Source organism: Trichosurus vulpecula, chromosome 7 (genome assembly GCF_011100635.1).
Source record: "Trichosurus vulpecula isolate mTriVul1 chromosome 7, mTriVul1.pri, whole genome shotgun sequence".
Taxonomy (NCBI): Eukaryota; Metazoa; Chordata; class Mammalia; order Diprotodontia; family Phalangeridae; genus Trichosurus; species Trichosurus vulpecula.
The window spans coordinates 148142465-148168506 of NC_050579.1; the positions used below are offsets into that span (position 1 = coordinate 148142465).

The 26042-nt window shown below is 36.9% G+C and overlaps 1 protein-coding gene across 1 annotated transcript; it reads right to left on the reverse strand.

The window, feature by feature from the left end:
- Window positions 1–4757: 4757 nt before the first annotated feature.
- On the reverse strand, window positions 4758–26042 carry RSPH4A (radial spoke head component 4A). Its single transcript, XM_036767622.1, has 6 exons — window positions 25369–26042; window positions 21861–22092; window positions 10482–11204; window positions 8519–8678; window positions 6373–6490; window positions 4758–5436 (listed from the first exon to the last, which is right to left on the reverse strand). The coding sequence occupies exons 1-6, from the start codon at window positions 26040–26042 to the stop codon at window positions 5193–5195; spliced, it is 2151 nt and encodes a 716-aa protein (XP_036623517.1). The 3' UTR covers window positions 4758–5192.

Genomic DNA, 26042 nt, shown 5'->3' on the forward strand with positions numbered 1-26042 from the left:
CCCTTTTCCCTTCCTTTCTTGTAGGGCAAGATAAATTTCTACGCCCCATTGCCTGTGTATCTTATTTTTTAGTTGCATGCAAAAACTTTTTTTGTTTTTGAACATCTGATTTTAAAACTTTGAGTTCCAAATTCTCTCCCCTCTTCCCTTCCCACCCACCCTCCCTAAAAGTCGAGCAATTCAACCTAGGCCACACATGTATCATTATGTATAACCCTTCCACAATACTCATGTTGTGAAAGGCTAACTACATTTTGCTCCTTCCCAACCCATCCCGCTTTATTGAATTTTCTCCCTTGACCCTGTCCCCTTTCCAAAGTGTTTGTTTTGATTACCTCCACCCCCATCTGCCCTCCCCTCCATCATCCCCCCCCTTTTATTTTTTTTTATCTTCCTCCCTCTTCTTTCCTGTGGGGTACGATACCCAACTGAGTATGTATGGTATTCCCTCCTCAGGCCAAATCTGATGAGAGCAAGGTTCACTCGTTCCCCCCTCACCTGCCCTCTCCCCTCCTCCCACAGAACTGCTTCCTCTTGCTGCCTTTATGCGAGATAATCCACCCCATTCTATCTCTCCCTACCTCCCTCTCTCAGTATGTTGCTCTCTCATCCCTTAATTTCATTTTATTTCTTTTAGATATCTTCCCTTCATCTTCAACTCACCCTGTGTCTGCTCTCTCTCTTTTACATATATATATATTATATATATAATATATATATATATATACATACACACATATATATATACACATACATACACATACATACATCAATTTTGCTGATTTTTTTTTCTCCCTCTAAAAAATTGTTATAAGCGATGGCTTTCTGGAAGGGAGAGGTGGAGAGATATTGAAGGAAATCTAGGCAACATAAAAACAAAATCAATAAAAATCTAATAATTTAAAAGTCAGGTAATTAGAAGGCACTTAATTAAATTTAGCCTCAGAAAGGCAATTATAGAACAAAAATCTTTGGTTACCTCTAGATTATATCTCAGCCAACAGTTAAAATCTAGGTAATTTATTCCTTACCACCACCCTACCCTCCATTTCAAGACGGCATTTTCTTTGTATTGAAAGTGCAGAAATAAAGACTTTAAGAGTTCTTTGAGAAAGAACAAGGAAATGGTTTAAATTTTTTAGATTTTACTAACTTTTGCTATATGGTTCATCCTCAGGTTCAGATTTACATTTTTATCACTACCATCTTAAGGTAAGCTTCTCTAAAAATACTTTTCCAGTAGTCCTCAATCTGTATGTGATATGGTATTCTATTATAAAGTGTAACAAATTTTTTAAACTAATGGACTCTGTCCATTTTTTATTTGTTTTTGGCAGGGCAGTTGGGGTTAAGTGACTTGCCCAAGGTCACACAGCTAGTACATGTGTCAAGTGTCTGAGGCTGGATTTTAACTCAGGTCCTCCTGACTCCAGGGCCAGTGCTTTACTCACTATGCCAACCTAGCTGTCCCAACTCTGTCCATTCTATCCAGCATGTCTAGTGATAAAAATTTTATTTGAAATAAAAATAATTGTTACTCAGTATATATACTGAATTTACCTTTTCTTCTGCCCATCCAACAAAAATCTTTCTTCAAATAAATCATATGGCTGGTCCAGTTAATTGAAATGTGAAACAGACTTCAAATCAGTTTTAGAAATATGGATTTCATTCCATAACATAGGATAATTAAAGTAATATAAAACCCATCAATTTCCTAAGCTGTTAAAATTTAATAGCTTTAATATATTGATACATAGATTTGGAGACGTAGTGTGGTGAAAAGCGCCTTGATCTTGGAGTTGAGACTTGGATTCCTGCATCGTCTCTGCTTCTATCTAATGGGACTTTGAATGTAGCCTAACCTCCTTGAGCAAAATAATTAATTGTGTAATTGTTAATCTCCCATATTCCTTCTGCCTCTAAAACTCATTTCTATATCCCAACAATCAGACTGAGAGGACTGCTTATTTCTAGTAATAATAACTATCAGAAAGTGTGATACAGATAAGAAAGCAGACAGTTCTTGGAGTTTCTCCTAGAAAAAACAGTTGCCCCATTAACTCTAGAATGTTAAAAAAAAAAAGAAGCCATTGTAAAATAGCGATAACCAGTAATCATAACAGATTAAAGGCAAAATCTTGTGACTCACATCAGTGACCAAAGAGCTGTGACTAAGCACATATCAAAGAATCAGGTAGTTAAGTGTAAAGAGATCTAGTGATTGGTGGAAAGATTTGAGATAACCTAGTTTAGAACATTATAGTAGGTGGCAATGGAGATACACAAAAGAGAGGAAAACTTTCTAGGTTTCTTCCTTTCGTAGTCTCATTGGGAACATCAAAAACATGCTCAAATAATTAAACACAAGGAATATATCAGAAATACAGATGACTCCTACAAAATGGGAATGGTACAGAAGTGCTTAGAGAATACAGAATAATTTTATTTTGAGATAAGATGTAAATTACCATCATTGAAAATGTATTTCCTTAAGAACAATACAGCTGATTAGTATGATTTGCATTTTCCTTCAACATCAACAATGAAAATTTATAAAAATATTTTTCTTGGTTTTTCATATTAATTCAGTTTTGTTGATTTGATATTAAATTGTTTTTCAAGGGATGAGGAATACTTGGAAGACTGACATATACTAGTTTTCATATCAACAATTTAAACAGAATGAAATATGGATATAGTTTGAACATCATTCTGATACCCTAGTTCAAAAGTTTTAGAAAATTCAGGTAGTTTCCATTGGAGCTGCTTCATTCAGGCATTTTTCAAAACAAAATTTAGTTCAGTTTTTAAAATCTGGATTTGGTTTATGATTCATCAAATTTTCTTGGTTCTTGTTTTTACAGTTACAAAAGTTTATCCAAACTTGACTGTTTTAATCATGGCATGGTTCCACTTTACCTGAACATATTTTGTAATCAAAACAATTATCAGGTAATAGAGTTTAAATGTTTGCTGGAACATTTACAGTAGGTTAAAGAATCATAAGCCAAAGCTCAAAGTAGAGAAGGGGCAATAGACGTGGAATCAAGACCTTGGTTTGAGCCCCACCTCCACTATCTCCTTCCTATATCACACCATTTACTCAAGATATAGTGGGGCAAGTCACTTAATTTCTCTAAATGTATTTTCTCATGTGTAAAAAGGGAATAATATCTGCTTTTTCTTGCTATGAGAATGCATTTGAATAATGTTTGTAGAAATGTTTTATTAACTGTAAAGCACCATATAAATGAAAGGCTTTTTCTCAGTTCTGGTAGATTGGTAAAAATCTATGTTAATTGCCTTCCTTTTTAAGAGTACGTTCCATCTACTTTGTATGTACCCATTTATTAACATGTTGTTTCCCCCATTAACTCTCCTATATAAACTCCATGAGGGCAGGGACTGTTTTTGCCTTTCTTTCTATCTCCCCATTTAGTACAGCACCTGGCACATTCTAAGTGCTTAATTAATGCTACCCGATTGACTGAAAAATGTGTTTATTGAGCAGTAAAGCCACTGACCAGTAAATACTTGATACTTTCAAAAAGCTGAGACCATAATTCAGTATTTCTAAACTTAATTTCATCAGAACAGCTATATGCTCTTCTAATAGATAAAAGTGAAACATGCCACATGGCTGGGGCCAAATTAGCTGCTTGTCACAGCAGTTGTCCCAAGCAGAACTTGTCATAACAGTTCTCTAAATCATAGAGGCTCCTTTGGTGGCAATTTGTTAGTATGTTTGTCTTTAGATGTTTGGAATCTCTTCCAGAGTTTGTAAAATGGATTAGCACACCTATATGATTGTCAGTAGTCATATAGGAGTAACCACTAAGCTGGAAGAAATAGCAAACCACTGCAGTATCTCAGCCAAGAAAAACCCAAGTGAGGTCACTAAGAGCTGCTGGACACGGCTGAACAACAACACTGCTAAGAGATATAAATGATTATTAGACCAGCAGGGTAGAAGGCAGGTAGATCAGACCCATAAACACTGGGAGATCAAGGCCTGGAATATGCTCCCAGGGAAATTTATCTCCCACTTTTAAGTCGATGATTCTAAGGGCAACAAAGTTCAATATAGATAGAGACTAGAACTATGGTTACATTGGAATGGGGGATTCTGGATGAGAAAATCCCCTCTCCCAAAGCAGGTCAACACACCCATGCAACTTACAATCTTAAAGTTGTCTAGAATGCTGAGATTTTTAGGTGACTTGCCCAGAGGTCACAAAACCAGTATGTGTCATTGGCAGAACTTGAACTTGGCTCTTCCTGGCTTGTTCTGCTTTTTTATGGAATGAGATTTTGTTTTGATTTTTAATTACATAGCAATACTATTCGTGCTCCGGATCTACATCAGGACTTAATAACTATTCTTGTATCATAGACTCTTTTGGCAGTCTGGTGCCTAGGGACCCTTTCTCAGAATAATGACTTTAAATCATTGAAGGAAATATTACATTTTAAAAGCTAAAAGTTAATAAATAGTGATGACATTTTTTTCTTATCCAAGTTTTAAGGTTCCTGAAATCTATAGTCTGTGGACTCTTGGTTGGGAAACTGTGATCTATATAATGTTTTCTCCCTGAGGAATTTAACAAGTTTTCCATATATATTCTTTCATTCTCTGTTTCTCACATAGTAAAGGAATGTTGAGGGCCATGTCTTTCACACAGTTAATAATAGTATTATGTATGTCTTGAGAGAAAAATCAAAACTTAGGGTTTTTAAATCATTTTTCTCAAAACAAAATATGTTCTAAGTCAACACCTCTAAATTGACCATTTTCTTAAACATAATTGAACTTAGGATCATAAAATTTTGAGAATGTGAGAACTTACAGATGGCAGAGTTTGGGGGGTGGGAAAAGCACAGAGAGGCTAAACAACTTGGCCAAGATCACACAGTCAGGTAGTGGTCAAGTAATATTTTCCTAATTTTCTATTCCATGTTGCCCTTACTAATTTGCAGTCATATTTTATAGTGATATAAAGTGTCAGCGTCTCTACTTGAATCCTCCCATTTAAATACCTTTCTGTAACCATATGAGAGCTTCATATATGAAACCTCAAATTTCATATCATCAAGGAATCACATCCCTGAACATAATTATTTGCTATTATCACATATGCATTCCCAAAGCACCTATTTATGTGGTACCAAGTTTGTTTTTTCCATTCTTACTAGTCATCTTCATCTTCATCATCATCATCTTCTTCTTCTTCAGTCTCTTCAGTTTTTTCAGATTCAAATAAAGTTTTCTCTTGGGCAACCTGGAAAGCCTGCTCCTCATCCACAGTGGGGTCATCCGTCTCCATGATTTCTAGCCCCCTGGGGTACTCTGGTTGAACAAGTGGTAGAAGTGGAGGTGTATAATTGTCTGGACTGTATTTATGACCCCAACCTATGTAAAGATTCTCAAATTTTCTGTAAACAAAAGGATGATTACCATTAAGTTTTTAGAAAGAAAAGTAAAACCTGAATGCATTATAGCAATGAACAAACACTGGAGAGGTTTTCTTTTCTCTATCCCTAAACAAAATTTCAGTTAGAAGTAGCAGAGGTGAAATATCCCTCAGTATCTATCCTATCAGAAGAAAATTCCTCACTCTAAGTACTAAAGCTGATGGCTATCAATATTATTAATAATTGCCTGTGGAACATGAAGAAAGGACTTTTTTGAACCAAGGAAATCCCAGGAAAATTAGGTTAGATATTAAAGATTTTTTTCAATATCTTTAACATCTGTCATAATTTTCCTGGGAATTCCTTGGTTCACAAAATACAATTTGTCATTTACATTTTTGTGTCTTTTAAATGTTGTATAAAGAGCTCATTTAGCTAAATATTCTCTTAGCTGAACTGGAAGTTTCCATCAGTCTCAAAGTCTTGGCTGTGTGTTGGTAAAATCATTAGGAAAGAATAGTAAAGGTATATATATGTTCTAAGTGGTGAAAAGGACATTTACTCTCCTTTTGATCACAATTCCCTTCATTTATATCTTAACTGCAATTTAAATAAATTAGAAGAGCCTTCCCTTATCCATTATAGATCTCTCATCCTATGTCCATGTAAAAAGCAAATACCCCTAAATGTAAATTGATTTAAATACTATTTAGACTTTTCCTTCACTAGAAAAATAAAGTGAATAACAGAAGTAATTAACAGGAGAATTTGACAAGGCAGAGAATCTTTGGTCTCAATGTATTCACATGATGGCTGTGATAGAGAAAGATGATTGAAGTATTCTGATAATTTCCTAAATTATCTGCTTTGTTTTTCTTATGGGTCCGGTTATTGTGTGAAATCTTTGTAAATTACTAAGGCACATCCTATAATGACTGCATAGCTGTCAGTACTTACTTGCCATCAGAAAAGACATATGCTCCAAGCCAAAGGTTAGATCGAAGGAATGCAATAGCATATTGAGGAATCAAATTTGAAGATAACTGGGCTGTCCAAGGAGGTGTGTTCTGAATTTCTAGAAACCAAAGACAGATAAGACAGATAATTTTTACTTTTGAGAGCCAAAACTGGGTAGTGGAGAGAGAAGAAAATCAAACTTTAGAGTCAGGAAATCTTGGGCTAAAGTTCTATCTGTGACACATATTGGCTATGTGAATTATAGGCAAATTACTTATGTTCTTGGTTCTGCTGGTACCCATCAATTTGGAAACCACAAGTTACAGACAATTTGCTAATGCCATTGTTGGAGGGAATTTCCATATAATTAATTCTTTATATCTAAGAAATCATACTCCTAGCCCTCCCCAAATAATGTTTTTTAACTCTTAGGCACATGTAGGATATGCATTATGGATAGATATAACATCTCATTTTCTATAAATCTGCTGAAATACATGAGGCAAGAAGATGAGACAGAAGCAGGAGAGCAGTTACTTGATACAGAAGCTATCAAATAAAAGGGCAAGTCCTGTAAAAGAAAGCAAAGGCTACTAATTCCAAATCTACATTAAGTAGTAAGGAAACAAAAACAAAGGAAGAATAGATATTAAAATGATGAGAAAGATGGTAGAAATCTAAAAGTCAGTATTATGAATCAACCAGCAAGCATTTATTAAGGGCCTACTATGTGCCACATATTGTACCAAGATGCCGAGGATATAAAGACAATAATTAGACAGGTCCTGTACTTAGCTTCTATCAAGGAAGATAACACATACATACACACATACATACATGTATATATGTGTGTATGTATACACATATAAATATAAATATACATACATACATACACACATAGACACGTATATATTATTTTAGGGTGGGGAGAGGGAGGAGGGTGACAGTAACAGCCAAGGAGGGGTTAGGAAAGGCTTCATGTAGGAGGTGTCATTTGAACTGATATTTAAAAAAGTTTGAATTGTAAAGGAAGAGGTGAAGGAGTGCCATTATAGGCATGAAGGACTTTACATAGGCATAGAGAGGGAAAATGGGATAATGTGTTTGTGGAGCAGCAAGAAGGCCAGTTTGGCTGGACCACAGCAAATGTGGAGGAGCATATAACAAGCCTTGCAAAGTAGGTTGGAGCCTGGTTCTGAAGGGTTTTATTTATTTATTTATTTTGACTGGGCAATTGGGGTTAAGTGACTTGCCCAAGGTCACACAGCTAGTAAATGTGTCAAGTGACTGAGGCCGGATTTGAACTCAGGTCCTCCTGACTCCAGGGCCAGTGCTCTACTCACTGCGCCACCTAGCTGCCCCCTCTGAAGTGTTTTAGATGCCAAACAGAGGAGTTTATAATTGATCTTAGAGATGACAGGGAATTTACTGAGTAGAAAAATTGCCAACAATGTAGATGATGGGCTAGAGAGAAGAGAAGCTTGAGGCAGGAAAACCAATTAAGAGGCTGTTGCAATAGCATAGGGGAGAGATTATGAGGGTCTGAACTAAGGTAGTACTATCTATAAAAACATACATGTATTCTGTACTTTAATGAGTTGACACTCTATGCCATGCATACCAAAGGTGCCACGCGGGCCAATTCTCCTTGATGTGAGACAATTTTGAGAAGCATATCTAATACAACTTTTTCATGATTCTAACCAGTCATCAATCAACAAAGGTTTGCTGCATTCCAATCTCCCATTGCAGCCCAGGTACCTCGGAAGAAATAACTAAAACTTTATATAGTGCCTTATGGTTACTTTAAAAAACTTTACATCCATATTTTGTTTAAGCCATGCAACCCTACCCTGTGAGGTAGGCAGTGGAATTGTTAGTCATTTTTCAGGTGAAAAAACTTGTTAATTGTTAATTTCATTGTTAATAAGTAGCAGAGAAGGGTTTCACATCTGGATTACCTAACTCCAGATCTGGTGCTCTTTCCACTTTACCTCAGTTATGACAGAAAAGAGGTCAGAACATCACTTTTCAAAGGCATATTAATATTCCTTTGTGTGTGTATACACATGCACATATCATATATGTATATTCTAGATATTTTATAGGTTTTTTCTAATTATGAATCCATGTGTATATAAAATACCTAAATCTTCAGAGATCGGAGTCAAAAGAGGTGGCCCCACTTCTTGTTCAATGTTATCTGGCTCCTCCCTTTTTTCTTCTTCTTCTTCGTCTTCAACTTCCTCCTCTTCCTCTTCCCCTACTTCATCTTTTTGTGTGGGGTTAAACCAGTTACACCGGCCCTTGGGAACAAAAGTTAAAAAGCTAATAAGAATCTTCAATTTATGAAAGCAGCTCCATGATAATAATAATTCACAACTATTATGATAAATTTTAGAGTTTATAAAGTAGTTTCCTAATAACAACTCTGTGAGGCAAATAGCGCAAGAATTATCATTCCCATTTTTCAGATAAGGAAACTGGAGGCTCAAAGAATTGTGACTTGCTGGTCATCACATAACTAGTAAGAGCTAAAGCTAGAGCTCATAGTCAGGTTCTTCAATGGAAAGCCTAATACTATTTCCGCAGCACTACAAACTAGCTTATGTTAAAACAGACCTAATTAAATTATGATAATTCTAGTAAAAATCATTTCGAAGAGGAATTTTATTCAATTATACAGATAACTCAAACAAAAGGAGATTGTATCTATTGTTTCTATTACTGTTTTACAGTGAATTTCAAAACTCCTGAAATCAAGGAGTGTGTGTGTGTATGTATGTCTTTCTATGTGTATGTTATCCCAAAAATTTTAGTGCAGTTTTAAGTTATTAATGCTCTATACGTGTATATGTGTACATATATACATATATTACATATTTACAAAATATGACTATATTTTTAACCATTCTATCATCAGAGATCCGTATGAAGAGGTCATCAGAAATAACATAAGAAGAATAAATGAGTACCTATTAAGACAAGAATATCTGTAATGTGTCAAAGGTACATTCTGCTTTTGGTACCTATTGGCTATGTGACTCTAGATAAGTTACTTAAAATTTTAGCACTCCAGTGAACTCTCCAAAAAAATGTGTTGCAGAACAGGCGCCAATCTTTATTAGATATAATTTCTCCATGTGGAATTCCCTACTGTGACAAAATGAAAAAGAGAGAAGAGAGAGGAAGTGGGGGTGGGGTGGGGAAGAGAAGAACAAAAGAAAAGGAGAAGAGGAGAGAAGGAGAAGAGAATAAATGGAACGGGACGGGACGGGATGGGATGGGGATAGCTATAGTGAAGGCCGTAATTTTTCACTTTTCTTTTATGTAATTCACTATCTTTTTCATGTTTTTCCTTGTGTGGGTTACACTAAAATAATGTAGTATGTTTTCAATATACAAATGGCAATAATCATATATTCTCTGACAGTTTTTGAATACACTTGCTAATAAGTGTACCACTATGGTGAAATAGAAGTGTGATTTAAAGAAAAGGAACGAGATCCTAAAAATGATACGCTTACATAAATTTAAAATATGAAAAAAATAAGGAATTTCACAAACTCATCTAAATCCTACTTCATTTGAAGTAGTTCACAGAACACAGAACAGAAGCGCTACACTTGGGGCAGCTAGGTGGCACATTGGATTCCTATCCTATCCCTGGGGTCTAGAAGAACTGAATTCAAATCTGGTCTCAGACCTGCTAGCTGTATGACCCTGGGCAAGTAACTTCTGTCTGCCTTAAGTAACTTCTGTCTGCCTTAGTTTCCTCACCTATAAAATGGAGATAATAATAGTATCTCTCAAGGAGGGAAAATCAAATGAGATGATATTTATAAAGCACTTAGTACAGTGCCTAGAACATAGTGGTTATTAATAAATGCTTATTTCCCTCCTTCCTACCCAATTTGAAAGTCTCTAATCAATAATACTTATTTGGCATTTTGACTTGTATTTTTAGTCGATATTTTTGTGCCTCTCTCTTTTGCTGAACTATAAACTCCTTAAGGAAGGACAGACTATTGTCTTATGCTTGTCTCCCACCCAGTAGAAATTAAATAAATAATGATTGATGAATAGATTAAGAACTGCAGGGAGCATACCTGAGGTAGAATATGTTGCACATGATGAACCCAGTTGGACAGGGATTCTACAAGCTCAGTGACTTGGATGCCTTCAAAATCGGGATTCTTCTGAAAATTATCCTGTCCACCTTCCACTTCTTCCTCCTCTTCACCTTCTTCTCCAAAATGATAGAAACCTAGAGGGCTAATGTGAGTTCCTGCTGAAATTCGAGCAATTTGTGCCCGCAAGTAATTACTCTCATTTCCTGGAAAGGGGGGATAACTCATGACAGGAGCATCTAATCGTCCAGTGAAAAATTTCTTGATTTTCCTTGCAATAACAATTTGTGCCGGTGTCACTGATGGTAACCTTACCCAAGGCTTTCCTGGCTCATTGCACACAAAGTAGGTATATTTGTTGGCACCTGTTCTGTTTTCTTCTTTTGGTATCACTTGTGGGCCCTTGTAAGAAGACTTAGGTAATTCATCTTCCTCATCTTCATCAGCCTCACTCTCTTCGATGATATCTTCCTCTTCTATCTCCTCTTCATCTTCCCCTTCACGGAATTCCACTTCAGCCACAATGTAATTCATCTCCAGACCCAAGATTTTTCCCCAGAAGCGGCATGTCTGTATTGGCTGTGTGTCAGTGAGTTGTTTGAGGGCAAGAAAAATGCGGTAGGTTTCATCTGTACTCAAACCAACTCCAGCTTGTTCAAAATAGAAAGCTGATTCCATTATATTTGGAAGAGGAGTTTCTGCCTTAAGAGAGAAATACATTAGTTAGAATGTCAGATACAAGCAGGGATGTGGCAAGACTTAAATGGGATAATGGATATAAAGCATTTTGCAAACCTTAAGGTGTTATGTGAATGCCAGTTATTATTATTACTATTAATTATTATCATTATTATATCATTATTATTAGCCTACTGGCATCAGTCTTCCAGTATGGCAATAATTTCATTCCTTGAGCTTTTTGCTGCATTTCTGATGAACCCAAGCAATGTTTATAGAACAATACAGGAGTATGCTGATAAAAGTTTAACAACAAGGCTCTCTGGGGGAAAAATGTATGCATGAGCACTTTTCAACTTAATCTGTATTATTAACACTCTTTTAAGTCTAGACAATTAAAAAAACTATAACTCAAGCCTTGATTTGTAGCAATTATCAATTTCTTTTTTTAATTTTTTAGATTTTTTATTTTTAATTTATAACACTCAGTTCCACAAGTTTTTGAGTTCCAAATTTTCTTCCCCTCCCTCTTCCTCCCCCCCCCCCCAGAGATGGCATGGAATCTGATGTATATTCTACATATACCTTTGCATTAAACTTACTTACACAGTAGTCAACTTGTAAAGAAGAATTATGACCAATGGAATGAATCATGAGACAGGAGAAATGAAATCAAAAAAGAAGAGAAAAAAAGAGAGAGCAAATGGTTTGCCTCAATCTACATTCAGACCCTGTACTTCTCTGGAGGTAGATAGCTCTTTCCATCATGAATCCTTTGAAGCTGTCTTTGAACCTTGTATTGCTGAGAAGAGCCAAATCTATCAAAGTTAGTCATCACAGAAACAATATGTCTGTGGCTGTGTACAACGTTCTCCTGGTTCTGCTCCCCTCACTCAGCATCATATCGTATAGGTCTTTCCAGGTTATTATGAAGTCCGTATGTTCCCCATTTCTTATAGCACAATAGTATTCCATTACATTCATATACCACAACTCGTTTAGCCATTCCCCAATTGATGGGCATCCCCTTGGTTTCCAGTTCTTTGCTACCACAAAAAAAGAGCTGCTATAAACATTTTTGTACTTATGGGTCCCTTTCCAACTTGTGTGATCTCTTTGGGATACAGCACTAGAAGTGGTATTGCTGGGTCAAACGGTATACACATTTTTATAACCCTTTGGGCATAGTTCCAAATTGCTCTCCAGAATGACTGGATCTGTTCACAACTCCACCAACAATGTAACAGTGTTCCAATTTTCCCACATCCTCTCCAAAACACATGTTTTGTCATGTTAGCCAATCTGACAGGAGAGATGTGGTACCTAAGAGTTGTTTTGATTTGTTTTTCTCTAATCAATAGGGATTTAGAGCATTTTTTCATATGCCTATAGATATTTTTAATTTCTTCCTCTGAAAACTGCCTGTTCATATCCTCTGACCATTTTTCAATTGGGGAATGACTTGTATTCCTATAAATTTGGCTTAGTTCCCTGTGTATTTTAGATATGAAGCCTTTATCAGAGACATTAGATGTAAAGATTTTCTCCCAGTTTTCTGCTTCCCTCCAAATCTTGGTTGCATTGGTTTTTTTATACAAAACTTTTCAATTTAACATAATCAAAATTATCCATTTGCATTTTGTAATGCTCTCTATCTCTTGTTGGGTCATGAATTCTTCCTTTTCCCATAAATCTGACAGGTAAACTATTCCTTGCTCTCCCAAATTGCTTATAGTGTCAACCTTTATTTCTAAATCATGAACCCATTTTGACTTTATTTTGGTATATGGTGTAAGAAACTGGGTCTATGCCCCATTTCTGCCATACCATTTTCCAATTTTCCCAGCAGTTTTTGTGAAATAGTGAATTCTTAGCCCAGAAGCTGGATTCTTTGGGTTTATCGAAGAGTAGATTGCTATAGTTGTTGACTACTGCATCTTGTGTACCTAACCTATTCCACTGATCCACCACTCTGTTTCTTAGCCAGTATCAAGTAGTTTTGGTGACTGCTGCTTTATACTACAGTTTAATATCTGGTATGACTAGGCCACCTTCCCTAGCATTTCTTTTCATTAATTCCCTTGATATTCTGGACCTTTTGTTCTTCCAGCTGAATTTTGTTATTATTTTATCCAGCTCTGTAAAATAATTTTTTGGTAATTTGATTGGTATGGCACTGAATAAGTAAATTCATTTAGGTAAAATTGTCATTTTTATTATATTAGCTCAGCTTAACCACGAGCAACTGATGTTTTTCCATTTATTTAGATCTGACTTTATTTGTGTGAAAAGTGTTTCATAGTTATGTTCATATAGGCCTTGGGTTTGTCTTGGCAGGTAGACTCCCAAATATTTTATAGTGTCTATGGTAACTGTAAGTGGAATTTCTCTTTCTATCTCTTGCTATTGGGCTTTGTTAGTAATATTTAGGAATGCTGAGGATTTATGTGGATTTATTTTATATCTTGCAACTTTGCTAAAGTTTTTTATTATTTCTAGTAGTTTTTTTTACTTGATTCTCTAGGATTCTCAAGTAAATCATCATATCATCTGCAAAGAGTGATAACTTAGTTTCTTCTTTGCCTATTCTAATTCCTTCAATTTCTTTTTCTTTTCTTATTGCAAAAGCTAATATTTCTAGTACCAAATTGAATAATAGGGGTGATAATGGACATCCTTGTTTTACCCCTGATCTTATTGGGAATGGATCTAGCTTATCCCCATTACATATAATGCTTGCTGATGGTTTTAGGGAGATACTACTTATAATTTTAAGGAAGACTCCATTTATTCCTATGCTTTCTAGTGTTTTTAATAGGAATGGATGCTGTATTTTGTCAAAAGCTTTTTCTGCATCTATTGAGATAGTCGTATGGTTTCTGCTAGTTTTGTTGTTGATATGATCAATTATGCTGATAGTTTTCCTAATATTAAACCAGCCTTGCATTCCTGGAATAAATCTTACCTGATCAAAGTATATTATTCTCATGATAAGTTGCTTCAATCTTTTTGCTAATATTTTATTTTATTTAAAATTAGTTGTCAATTTCTAAGGTAATATACTCACACTGAAAATTTACCATCTCTCACAGCCCAATAAAGCTAACTCCTGTACACCACTGAATGCAAGAGAATCTATTTGTATTCCTTTCTTCACCTGCATTCTCTTGAATGCTTTACTAATTCCAATCACAATACCTTTGTTCATGTTATTACTCATATCTACAAAGCTGTTCCACCAACCTCTCAGCCAGTTTATCTTCTTAATTTTTTTAAGACCCAGCTCAATATCATCCTATAGGGATGAATCCACCTTTATGATAATACCTTTATCACTTTCCTATTTTATATCCTCTTTAATTACTTATATATGAAGCTTTTATCCTATCATCTTATACTTACTTTAATATTTCAAGGATCTCTGATTTCATTTCTTATAGGTATTCCCTTGCAGGGACACAGATCACAACCCTTCTATACACAAGTAACAGTCTCTGTGAGCGGCCATGGCAGAAAAATTCATCAACTTGTGATCAAGTTGATAATCCTTTCTATACTTATAGACCAGTCTTCAGATGACAGACCCAGATTTATCATCTTACATTTTATTTGGATTGGACCTGTGATTTCATGGCTATCGAGAAGTCTTGGTGAGGAACTTCCTCAATCAGTGAACATTTTGTACTTATTGACCTATTAATAAATAAATCATACCAGACTAACTTCATTTCCTTCTTTGACAAGACTGAGAAGAATATCATAGACACAACACATCTAGATTTCAAGAAAACATTTGAAAAAGTTTCTTGTGGCTGGCCATGGTGCCATACCCTTGTGCCATAATCCTTGCTTCTAGGGGAGGCTGAGGCTGGTGAACCACTTTAAGTTGGGGGTTCTGAGCTGCAGTAGGGCTAAAGCTGATCAGTTATCTGCAATAAGTCTGACACTAATATGGTGAGTCCCTGGGAGTGTCAGCCACTAGGTTGTTTAGAAGGGGCAAACTCGCTCAGGTTGGAAAAATGACAAAAGTTAAAGCTTCCATACCAATCAGCATTTGGATCAGGTCCCCAATTATGGCTCCTACATTTCTAGCCTAGGTGAAAATAGAGAGACATAGTAAAAAGAGAGGGGGGAGGGAGGGAGGAAGGAAGGAAAGAAAGGAGAAAGAGAAAAAGAAAAAAAGGAGAAAGAAGGAAGAAAGAGAAGGCAGGAAACAAAAAAGAGAAAAGAAAGTTTCCCATGTTAGCTAGTAGAAAAGATGTGGACTAAGTGATCAGACAACTAATTATGAAAGCAGAACTAGTTGAATGACTGGACTCATGCAAAGAGTAGTCATTAAAGGCTTGATGCTAACTTGGAGGGAGATCACTAGCAGAACGTCCTTGGCCATTTGCTGCTCTTTGTTTTTTTTCATAGCCTTGGGTAATGGCATCAGATTTATAGGCTACATGTAGCTGGGATGAATACCCAAAATAGTGGATGAAAATCAGGAGGCAAAAAGATCTCAATAGGCTAGCCCAGGGGTGGGGAACCTGTGGCTTTGAGAATCATGGGATGAATCTAAGAAAATGAAATTTAATAAGGATAATATCCTACCTGTGGGTCCATAAAATATGTACTAGTATAGCAGGTGAGTTATGTGGACACAACAGTTCATGTGAAAAAAGCCTGAGTTTTTGTTCATGGGCTGCAAACTCAAAATGTGCCAGCTGTCAAAATAAGAGTAGTCCAATATGGTAGCCAAAAGTGCTAACATGATCATAGCTTATGTTATGACACTCCTAGGGTTCAGAATGAGGGATGTGATGTTTCCACTGTACTCTATCTTGATCTGATTACATCTAGAATATTGTACTAAGTTCTAGGTACCACATTTTAGGAAGGGTATTGGTAAGCTGATGAGCATCCAGAGGAGGGTGACTAGGATGATGAGAACTGGGAATATAATATATTTCATATAAGAAGCATTTATTAACTGTCAAGGGGCAACTAGGTGGCACAGTAGATAGAGTGCTAGGCCAGAGTCAGGAAGACTCATCTTCTTGAGTTCAGATCTGGCCTTAGACACTTACTAGCTGTGTGACCCTGGATGAGTCACTTAACCCTGTTTGCCTCAGTTTCCTCATCTGTAAAATGCTCTGGAGAGGGAAAGGGCAAACCGCTCCAATATCTTTGCCAGGAAAACCCCAAATGGAGTGATGAAGAGTTGGAAATGACTGAACAACAACAAATTAAGTGTCTATTATGCGCTATTCACTGGGAACACAAAGACAAAAAGAAAAACAACTCTTAGCCACAAGTTTACTTTCTATTTGGGGGCAGGGAGAGCAGCATGTACACAAACTAGTAATGGTAATACAAAATAAATGCAAGTAAATAAAAATTCATATGGAGTACATGTGGGGAGGGAATCAAGAGCTCTAACAACTGGGAGAATCAGGAAAGGACTCCTATAGGCATATTTTTTATACTTCATAAAGATGTAATTTTTCACACCTCATATAGCAGGTAGCATTTGTTCTGAGCCTTTGTGTTGGTAACCAAAAATGGGCTCCTTAGCACTTAGTCAACAAGTGCCCTTGAATAGTTTGGCTTTTTCCCCTGAACCAACTGAATGCTGTTTGTATGTTGGAATGGAGTAAGCTTGTCGGCCCCTTCACCTTGCTTCCCTTGCTTAAGCTGATCAAAAGAACCTGTGCTTTCCCGGTCAACCCCTTCACCTTGCTTAAGCAGATTGAAAGAACCTGTGCTTTCCCCGGCGTACCTTACACCCCCGCAGAAGCCCGATGGTTAAAAACAGCTTCCGTTAGAGCCAGAGGCTGCTATAGCTACAGCCACAGCCGAAGCTGAAGCAGGAGCTGCCAGTAGCAGAGCTGACCTACGGGAGGAAGCTGAACAAGGACTTGAGGCCAGTGGGTAATCTTTTTACCATAGAGGGGAAGCATGTATATGATTTTGCTTTACACCATCATGCTTCTCTGTGGCCTCCTGCTTACTCTTGTGAGGCATACTTATTGGGCCTGGAAGCTTTTGATCAATATATCAAAATGGGGATGCTGGTTCGTGGGTTGGTTACTGTGGAGCCTAAATATATGCTTTGATTCTTCTGCCTCCTACTTTGAGAGTTTCTTATATCCGGCGGTTCCGAACTTTTCAGACATATATATATATAATCCTCTTTGAAATTATAGACTCTGCCCTCCTGATACAGCCTTTGACAAAGCTAGGGATCTTAAGGAACAGAGGAGAAGAGGGAGTGCATTTTAGGCACTTGAAACAGTTTGTGAAAAGGAACAGAGATGGGGATTGAATGGGGCATCTACAGAACAAGTAGCCTACTTTGATTGCTAAGTAGAGTGATTGACTCTTTGTTCTTCATTCTTGAAGAGAACCAGAATGACATCACTATCTTAGAATCAAGTTACAGTGTGTCCAACTGTGGCCGGTCAGACCAAGATGAGCTCGGAAGGCTCTGCCTACCACAGGTTGGGCACAAATAGTCCATATGAATGGGGGTAGGCTAGTCGTGTTCTGGTATTGCAAGGGCTGTCATATGGAAGAGGTATTAGACTTGTTTTGCTTGGCTTCAGAGAGCACAACTGGGAGCTAAATGTGGAAGTTGAGGAGTGGAAGATTTATGCTTGGTGTTTCAAAAAGTTTCCTATCTAAAAGTAGGATGGGCTGCTTGGGAGGCAATGGGTTCCTCCTCACTGGAGGTCTTCAAGCAGAGACTGTCACTTTTGGGAATTGTTGTAGTGACAATTCCCATTAAAGTGTTGGTCCGACTAGGCCTCTGAGAATCTATAATTCTATGACTACTCTTTGGGTTCAGTCATTCAACTACTACCAAATCTACAACTTTACATTAATGGTTATTCCTTTTTTGTATCCTTCAAAGTACTAGAAGGCATTCCATAAGTCATTATTGTATAAAGGAATGAAATTCATCATTAGATCAAATCTAGCATCCAAGGTCCTCCGAAATTGGACATCACTTTACCTAATCAGGCTTTGTACTCTTTCTATTCCAACTAAGCCTATCTTGTTACACTCTCCCTTGCCACTCCAGTGCATGTGCCTCCTACACACACACACACTTTTTATTTTGGCCCCTGTGTCTTGCTCATGCTTTTTATCCAACCGGGAATGTACTCTGCTTTTCCTTATCTGTACTCATTATTCTCTTCTTTTATGGTCAAGCTGATATTGTGCTCCTTTCTTCATGAAGTGTAATGATTCCAATCCATACTTATCTCTTCTAACTTTTTTTGCATGTACTATGTACCTCACAATTAATAATTGTGCCATTAGCCTCTGCTAAATGTCTGTATTCTATAATTTAGAAATTTAATACTTTTTCTCTTATCATTTTATATGTATATTTCTAATCTCAATTTAATTATATTATAAACTATTTGTCACCAAGACTCTATCTTATATTTATTTTGTACTCTTCAAAGCACATAGTCGAGAGTTCAGTACATAATAACCACTTAATATTTAGCTATCAGTAAGTCAATTTTTTTTTCCTTAATAATGCTCACCTAACAGTGAACCAAACAGTATGGTTTAGTTTGCTATTGTCCAATATGGCCTCAGATTTAATAAAGACTTCTGGTGCTCCTTAACATTGCCTGTACATTGTGTCATACACATGCGTGCACACACACGCTCGCACACATGCACACACACACGCACACACAGCCTTTATTTACACCTGGCATGAAGCAGGTGACCAGCACTTAGCTCTGTGCCTGGCCCATAGTAAGATGTTGATAAACGCTTGCTGGTCGATTACATGTTGTTGTTGAATGATTTCTGGGCTAAAGCCTGAAGTAATTGTATGGAGAGGAGACAAAGGAAGTAATAGTAGTATTTAGATTTGAAGGTTGCCTATAAATAAACATCCCCATAGCATGGTTTAATGGAAGGAACATTGGAGGCTGTAGCTCTAGAGTCTTCTCCAAAGACTCAGTAATGGGCTGATTCAATTTCTAGCGTTACTATACACTAGTCATATGAACTTAACTCAGTAACAACCTTCATCTCAATTTCTTCACCTGTATAATGAGGATAATAACATTGCCTATCTATTGCAGTGAATTGTAATGAAGATTAAATAAGATACAATAAGTGAAAGTACTTTGTAATTTCTAATGTAACGTAAACATTAAGTATTATTGTTATATAAGAAGCAGGATAGCATAATGGATAGAAGACCAGGAAGACCTGGATTCAAGTCCTCTCTCTGATAAATATTACCTATGTGATTCTGGGCAAATTGCTTAACTTCTCAGTGTCTCACCCAGTTTTTTCAAACTATAAATCACAGACAAGGTACAGGGTTGTTAAACAGGGGTTCCTAGTACCAATGGAATCACAAATCCGTCTTCTTTTCTCCCACTAAAATATACATTATACACAAATATGCTAATTGGAACCTCACTACTGAGAATTATATATAAGATTAGTTTATCTTGAACCCTCCGAAGATGTTTATTTAGTAACCCTCCAAAAGAACATTCTCATATATGCTGCCTCACTTATAAAGCAAGTCTTTGGCATCGATCCTTTAAGATATTTTATAGCAGAATCAAAGAGAATTATGGATACTTAAATGTGGTTCTTCAAAAAAAAATCTGAGTGTACATTTCATATGAGAATATTAAAGTGTTTAATCAGAAATTAAGTAAGCCTATTATGGTGGATTGTTATTAAAGAAGGGTATGAAGAATTATGAATTATCTGACTCAGGAGTTTTTAACCTTTTTTTGTGTCATGGACTCCTTTGTCAGTCTGGTGAAGTCTATGAATCAACCTCTTCTCAGAATCATGTTTTTAAATAACTGAAGGAAATTCTAAATTTTTATGAAAAGTCAGAGAAAATGAATGTTTATTTTTCCCCATTCAAATTCGTGGATCCCTTGAAATCTATCCATAAGCACCTTGCATTCTGTAGACCTCTTACCCCCTGGTTAAAAATCGCTAATCTAAATAACGATTCAAGTTAGTCACAGGGACAGGAACATAAATGACATTTTTATATTTCTAGGATAGCATCTGCTTAAACTAGCAAATTTATAAACAAAGAGATAGGCTCGAGATGGCATCTAAGAATAGTGCCATTGAAGATTACTACAGAAGCATCTGGGAAACAGAATAATAAACGTATGCTACACAGGCAGCGAGGAAACAGAATTATGGATTCTATTTGGAAATGTGCACATCAGAAATTTCTGAGTCACCAAAACATGTATTCAATAATGCAGTATACCATCCTTACTAGCTTACTCTGATGGGGGAAATCATTCGCAAATTCTTATAGCATGTGCAAGAATGATATCATTTCCACTGTCTTTTCAGCCCTTCCTGAATCATCTCACATTTTCATCTCTTAACAACTCATGTGAAAAAAATAAGAGTAATATAAAAAAGGCCAGTCTGGGTAAGGATTCAAAGTGAAGCCCAAGTAAAGGCAGTCATTTAAAAACAGACTTTCATTTGTTCTACATTTGTTCATACAATAAACATTTATTAAGCATTAACTAAAATAACATTTACATAACACTTTTACAGTTGATGAAGTATTTTCATTATTTGATTTCTTCAATAACCCTATAAGTAGGTAGCATAAATAGTAAGTCTATTTTCCAAATAAAAAATTAAGGTGCACTGCCTTTTTTTTTGTATCCCTAGAGTTTAGCACAGTGCCTGGCATCATAGTAGGTGCTTAATAAATGTTTAGAGACTGACTTGTACAAGATTATACAGTTAGCAAGTGGTAGAACCTAGGTTCAAATCCATCACATTTGGGTTTCTTCCATTATATTATTCTACCTCTCTGTAGAGGACATCTAGGTAGCACAGTGGATAGAGTGTCACTGGGCATGGAGTCAGGAGGATCTGAGTTCAGATCCAGCCTCAGACACTTGGGCAAGTCACTTAATACTGTTTGCCTTAGTTTTCTCACCTGTAAAATGAGCTAAGAGAAGGAAATGGCAAACCACTCTGGTATATTTACCAAGAAAACCCCAAATGGGGTCATGAAGAGTTGGACTAGACTGAAATGGCTGAAAAACAACAACCTCTATGTAGTAGGTAATATGTTTGATGTATTTTTATATAAAATGCCCAAAATATTGTCCCTGCCACAGGGAGAGGAACTAGACTTCCGATTTCATTGATATAGGGACCTCCCAGATAAGAAATCTCTCTCCTTTTCTTTTTTAGTTAATTACTTAATTAATTATTTTTATTTTACATCACTCAGTCCCACAATCTCTGTCTTCTTCACCAACAGTTTGGTACCTCCTTTCCAACTTGTAGTCTTATAGAGCCCTGAGAGGTTAAATTACTTGCCCAGGATTAGTCAGTGGGTTTCCTGGCTTCAAGGCCAGCTCTTTACTTAACATACCATGCTACTTCTCTCCTCTGCCACAAAAGACTTTAAAAATAGATTTAAGTAGATAAGACAAGAATATAAGGAGACTCCAGAAAATTTTAAATGGTGAAGTACAACTTTACAAATTTGATGGGAAATCCAAAGCAAAGGAATGATTGTCATAGGTGAGGTAAGTTGGAAAATGCTACTTGAAGAATACTTGACAAAAACAAAGGTAAAAAGAATTTATAGAGAACTATGAAATAAGAAGAAATAAAAAATTGGCCATGGTGACTTACTATTTCATCTTCCTGTTCTTGATCACCTTCCAAATTCCCTTGGAGAAAAAGTGCCTTTTGCTTCTCTGCTAGTTCATATGCCAAAGGTATCTCATGTTCATCTTGGAGTGTGTCCAATTTCTTATTAAAATGAGCCTTCTTCACATCTTGACTGATATTTTCAATGATGTCAACAACATTTTCAGGACGTTGATCTAAAATCCTAGTCAGTACCTTACAAAGATGATCGTATCTACCAAAGAGAGAAAATTCCCGAAAAGGGCATTAGACTTCCTAAATACAACAAATAAAACTGATGAAAGTGCGAAGATTCAGGCACTCAAGGAGCTTGAAAACTTTCAGACTTACTGAGACATTAATTGCTTATACACTGAAGACATCTTCTGTCTCCTCAGAAAGTCTCTAGCACTTTCTGAGGGAGAAGGCCCCTTAACATAGGTGCCACAGGGTTCTGTTCTGGGCCCTCTTCACTTCTTCCTCTGTACTATTTCATTTGGTTTTCTCATCAGCTCCCATGGATTTAATTACCATTTTATACTGATGATTCTCAAATCTATTTATTACATATATTATGTTATATGTGTTATAGTACATTATGCCCTAATCTCACCGCTGACCTCCAAACTCTTATCTCCAATTGCCATTCATTTCAAGCTGGATGTCCAACAGACATCTTAAACTCAACATGTTGAAACATGAACTCATCTTTCCCTCTAAATCCTTTCCAGCCCTCCTACCTTATGTATTATTGTAGACAGCAACACCATCCTTCCAGTACCTCAGACTCATAACTTAGGGGTCAATTTTGACTCTTCACCCCCACATATCCAATCTGTTGCCCAAAGCCTACTGATTTCACCTTTGCAATATCTCTTGAATATGCCCTTTTCTCTCCTCTGACACTGCCACCACTCAAGTACAGCCTCTCATCACCTCACACCTGGATTATTGCAATAGCCTGCTGTTGCCTGCCTGCCTCAACTCCCCCCATCCAATCCATCTTCTCCTCAACCACCAAAGTGGTTTCTCTCTTGAGCTCCAGTCCCACATTATCAAGTGCCTGCTGGACATCTTCACCTGATTATTCCATAAGCATCTCAAACTGTCCCAAGTTGAATTCATCTTTCCACCAAAACCCACACTTACTCCACTTTCCCATTTCTTTTCAAGTTCACAACCTGAGTCTTCTTTGATATTTTTACCTCTCATCTTCCACGTTCACTTGCCTGGTCTGGGCTTTTCTACCTTCACAATATCTTTGCCATTTTTCCCCTTTCCAATCACAGCCAGTACCATAGTTCAGGTTCTTATCAACCATTGCTTGGCAATAGTCTCTTATTTGGTTTCCCTACTTCTAATGTCTCCTTTCTCTGATCTATCCTCCACACAGCAGCCAAAGTGACATTTTTAATGCACACCTCTGACCATGTTAATTTCCTGTCCTCAAAAGTGACTGCATTGTTTTAGAATAAAATATGAACTCTTCTGTTTGGTATTTAAACTCTTCCACAGTCTGGCTCCCACCCACCTTTCCATTGTTACTACCTATTATTCCCTTTCACGTATTCTATAGCCAAACTGCCCCTATCAGCTCCCTGTATGTAATATTCCATTTCTTTCCTGAATGCTTTTGTACAGTGGGTCCTCCCATTGCTGGCATGCTCTTGCCTCTCAGAATCTTAGCCTCTCAGAATCCCTAACTTCTTTTTAGGCTCAGCTCAGGTGGCAGTTCCTACATGAGAGCTTTCCTGTTCCCTTGAGTTCTTCTTGACTGCTCCTTCTTAAAGTTATATATTTTTAAAATATACTTTACATTTATGAATGTTTACATATTTTATATCTTCTCTTTAGCATTCAAAGCCCTTAATAACCCAGCCCCTTCCCTCCCCTTTTCAGTCTTTTTTTCACTTTACACTCCTATCCATTGCTCGCTGTCCCTCAAACAAGACACTCCATCTCTCAGTTCCAGGCAATTTCACTTACTGTACCCCATGTCTGGAATGCCTTCCCTCATCTCTGCCTCCTGGCTTCCTTGGCTTCTTTTAAGTCCCAGCTAAAATCCCACCCTCTACAGGAAGCCTTTCAGTATCCCTCAATTCTAGTGCCTTTTCTCTGTTAATTATTTCCCATTTATCCTGTATATAGCTTGCTTTTACATAGTTGTTCACATGTTGTCTCCCCCATTAGATTTCCTCAATGGCAACGACTGACTTTTGTCTTTCTTTGAATCTTCAGTGCTTAGAAAATGCCTGGCACATAACAGGTGCTTAATAAATGCTTACTGACTGACTGAATATGTAGAGAGAGATCAAATGTATGTTTCACACACATATATATGCACATATACACGTGAATTTTTCTCAAATGAAATGTCAAATTTTCTAAGGCAGAGATTTTTTATTCTGCACAAATCTATTTCCTTAATATATTTCTACACAAAGTATAGTAAGGACTATATTGCTTATTAATGAACTACTTTCCTATTTATGCTGGTTGCTATTATTTTATGCTTTGGGATATTTATATTAATGAACTTCTTAAAATCAAGAGTTTGAATATTTTGAATAGGTATCAAGAATAAAGAGTATGTTATTCTCATATACAAGGGGACACCAATAAGCAAGGTAAGTTTTCATAAATAGCCACTATATGCTTAAACACTGTACTAGGCACTGGGATTCAAAGATAGAAATGAAACAGACTTTAACCTCAAAGAGTTTATATTTCATTAATTTTCACCTTTCATAGATTTATCTATGTTGGATGCACATCCTCAACATTGTATAAGTAGTACTCACATTTTTTGGGATAATTTTTGCATATAAATACTGGCATCATTTTTATTCATGTTTATCAAGATTCTTATTTTGAGGTTATGCTTAAATTCACTTTTAATGTGAATGATGCCACTTCTACATCATTGGCCGGTCTCCAATTCTGGCTTTTTCTTGTTTCTTGGAATAGACAGATTTTTTTTAATTAGGAGAACTGTTTTGTTTTTTTTTTTACTTTTTATCAAAGTCTATGGAAAAGAGAAACTATTAATAAGAACAGCAACTCTCTAGGTTAAACAAATTATAGCTTTAAATAATTAAATAGAAGTAATAGTTTAACTATTTTCCCTCATTTTTGCTTTTGTGAAAATACAGAATATTCTTTAAAAATAAACAAAATGAGCTATTTTACTACTACCATCTCTGATATTTAAGTAGACAGATTCAACTCACTACACATAAAACCAACCAGTCATTCAGCAAAATGTTTGTAGATTGACAGGCATAATTGAGAACCATTAATTTATGGAAAGAAATGTTATTACTATGTGCCTGGGCTTCATCAAACTACTAGCCAGATCACCATTTAGCACATCCGGGGCTTCCACAGTCTTTTGCCATTTTCTTTACTAACATGACTCTTCTGGAGACACACACCCATACATACACACCCAACTGCTTAGTTATAGTCCTTTCTCCTCAGTCAATATCGTTTCCATTTATCTAGGACTCACAGATTTAGTCCCGATTTGCTACTTTTCTTCAGCAGATATGCCTTCGCATTCTGGGCAGCAATCTCTAGCTTACTGGGTGCAGCAGGTTCAGGCTCACCCTTTTGTTTCCACCCACGTTCTGGCGGCTTGAGATCAGAGTTACTGGTGGATTCATCACGATAAAAAACTTCGGATTCTGGTTGTTCTGCTAGATTGCCGTAAGAGGAGGATTCCTGTGGTGCATTTAAGTAAAGAGTTGATTCCCTTTCATAAGGAATTTGTTCTGAATGGCTGGGATGAGGCTCCCCAGCCATGGGAATTTCATGAATGTCCCGTTCAGACTTGGCGGGTGGAGCGAGCACCTGTGGATTTGGCTTCAGCTGAGGAGGACCTTCCGTACCTGGTTCTGAAGGGGCAGCGGGGCTAACTGCAGCGTCTGGTTCTGCTGAGGGAGCTCCAGAGGCTCTCCCTCCAGATCCGGGGCTCTGAGGCGCGGTACCACCCCCGGACTGGGGCTCGGGTGCCGGTTCCTTTTCCTCTTTAAGGGAGTCAGCTACCTTGGGTTCGAAGCCCTGGGAGGAAGAAGGTGGAGCAACTTCCCCAGGCTGCCCGCCTTCCTTGGCTCCCTCCTTTTGTTTTTCCTGCTTATCTTCCTCACGGGATTCCTCAGGCTTGGGGGAGCCAGAGACTTCCAT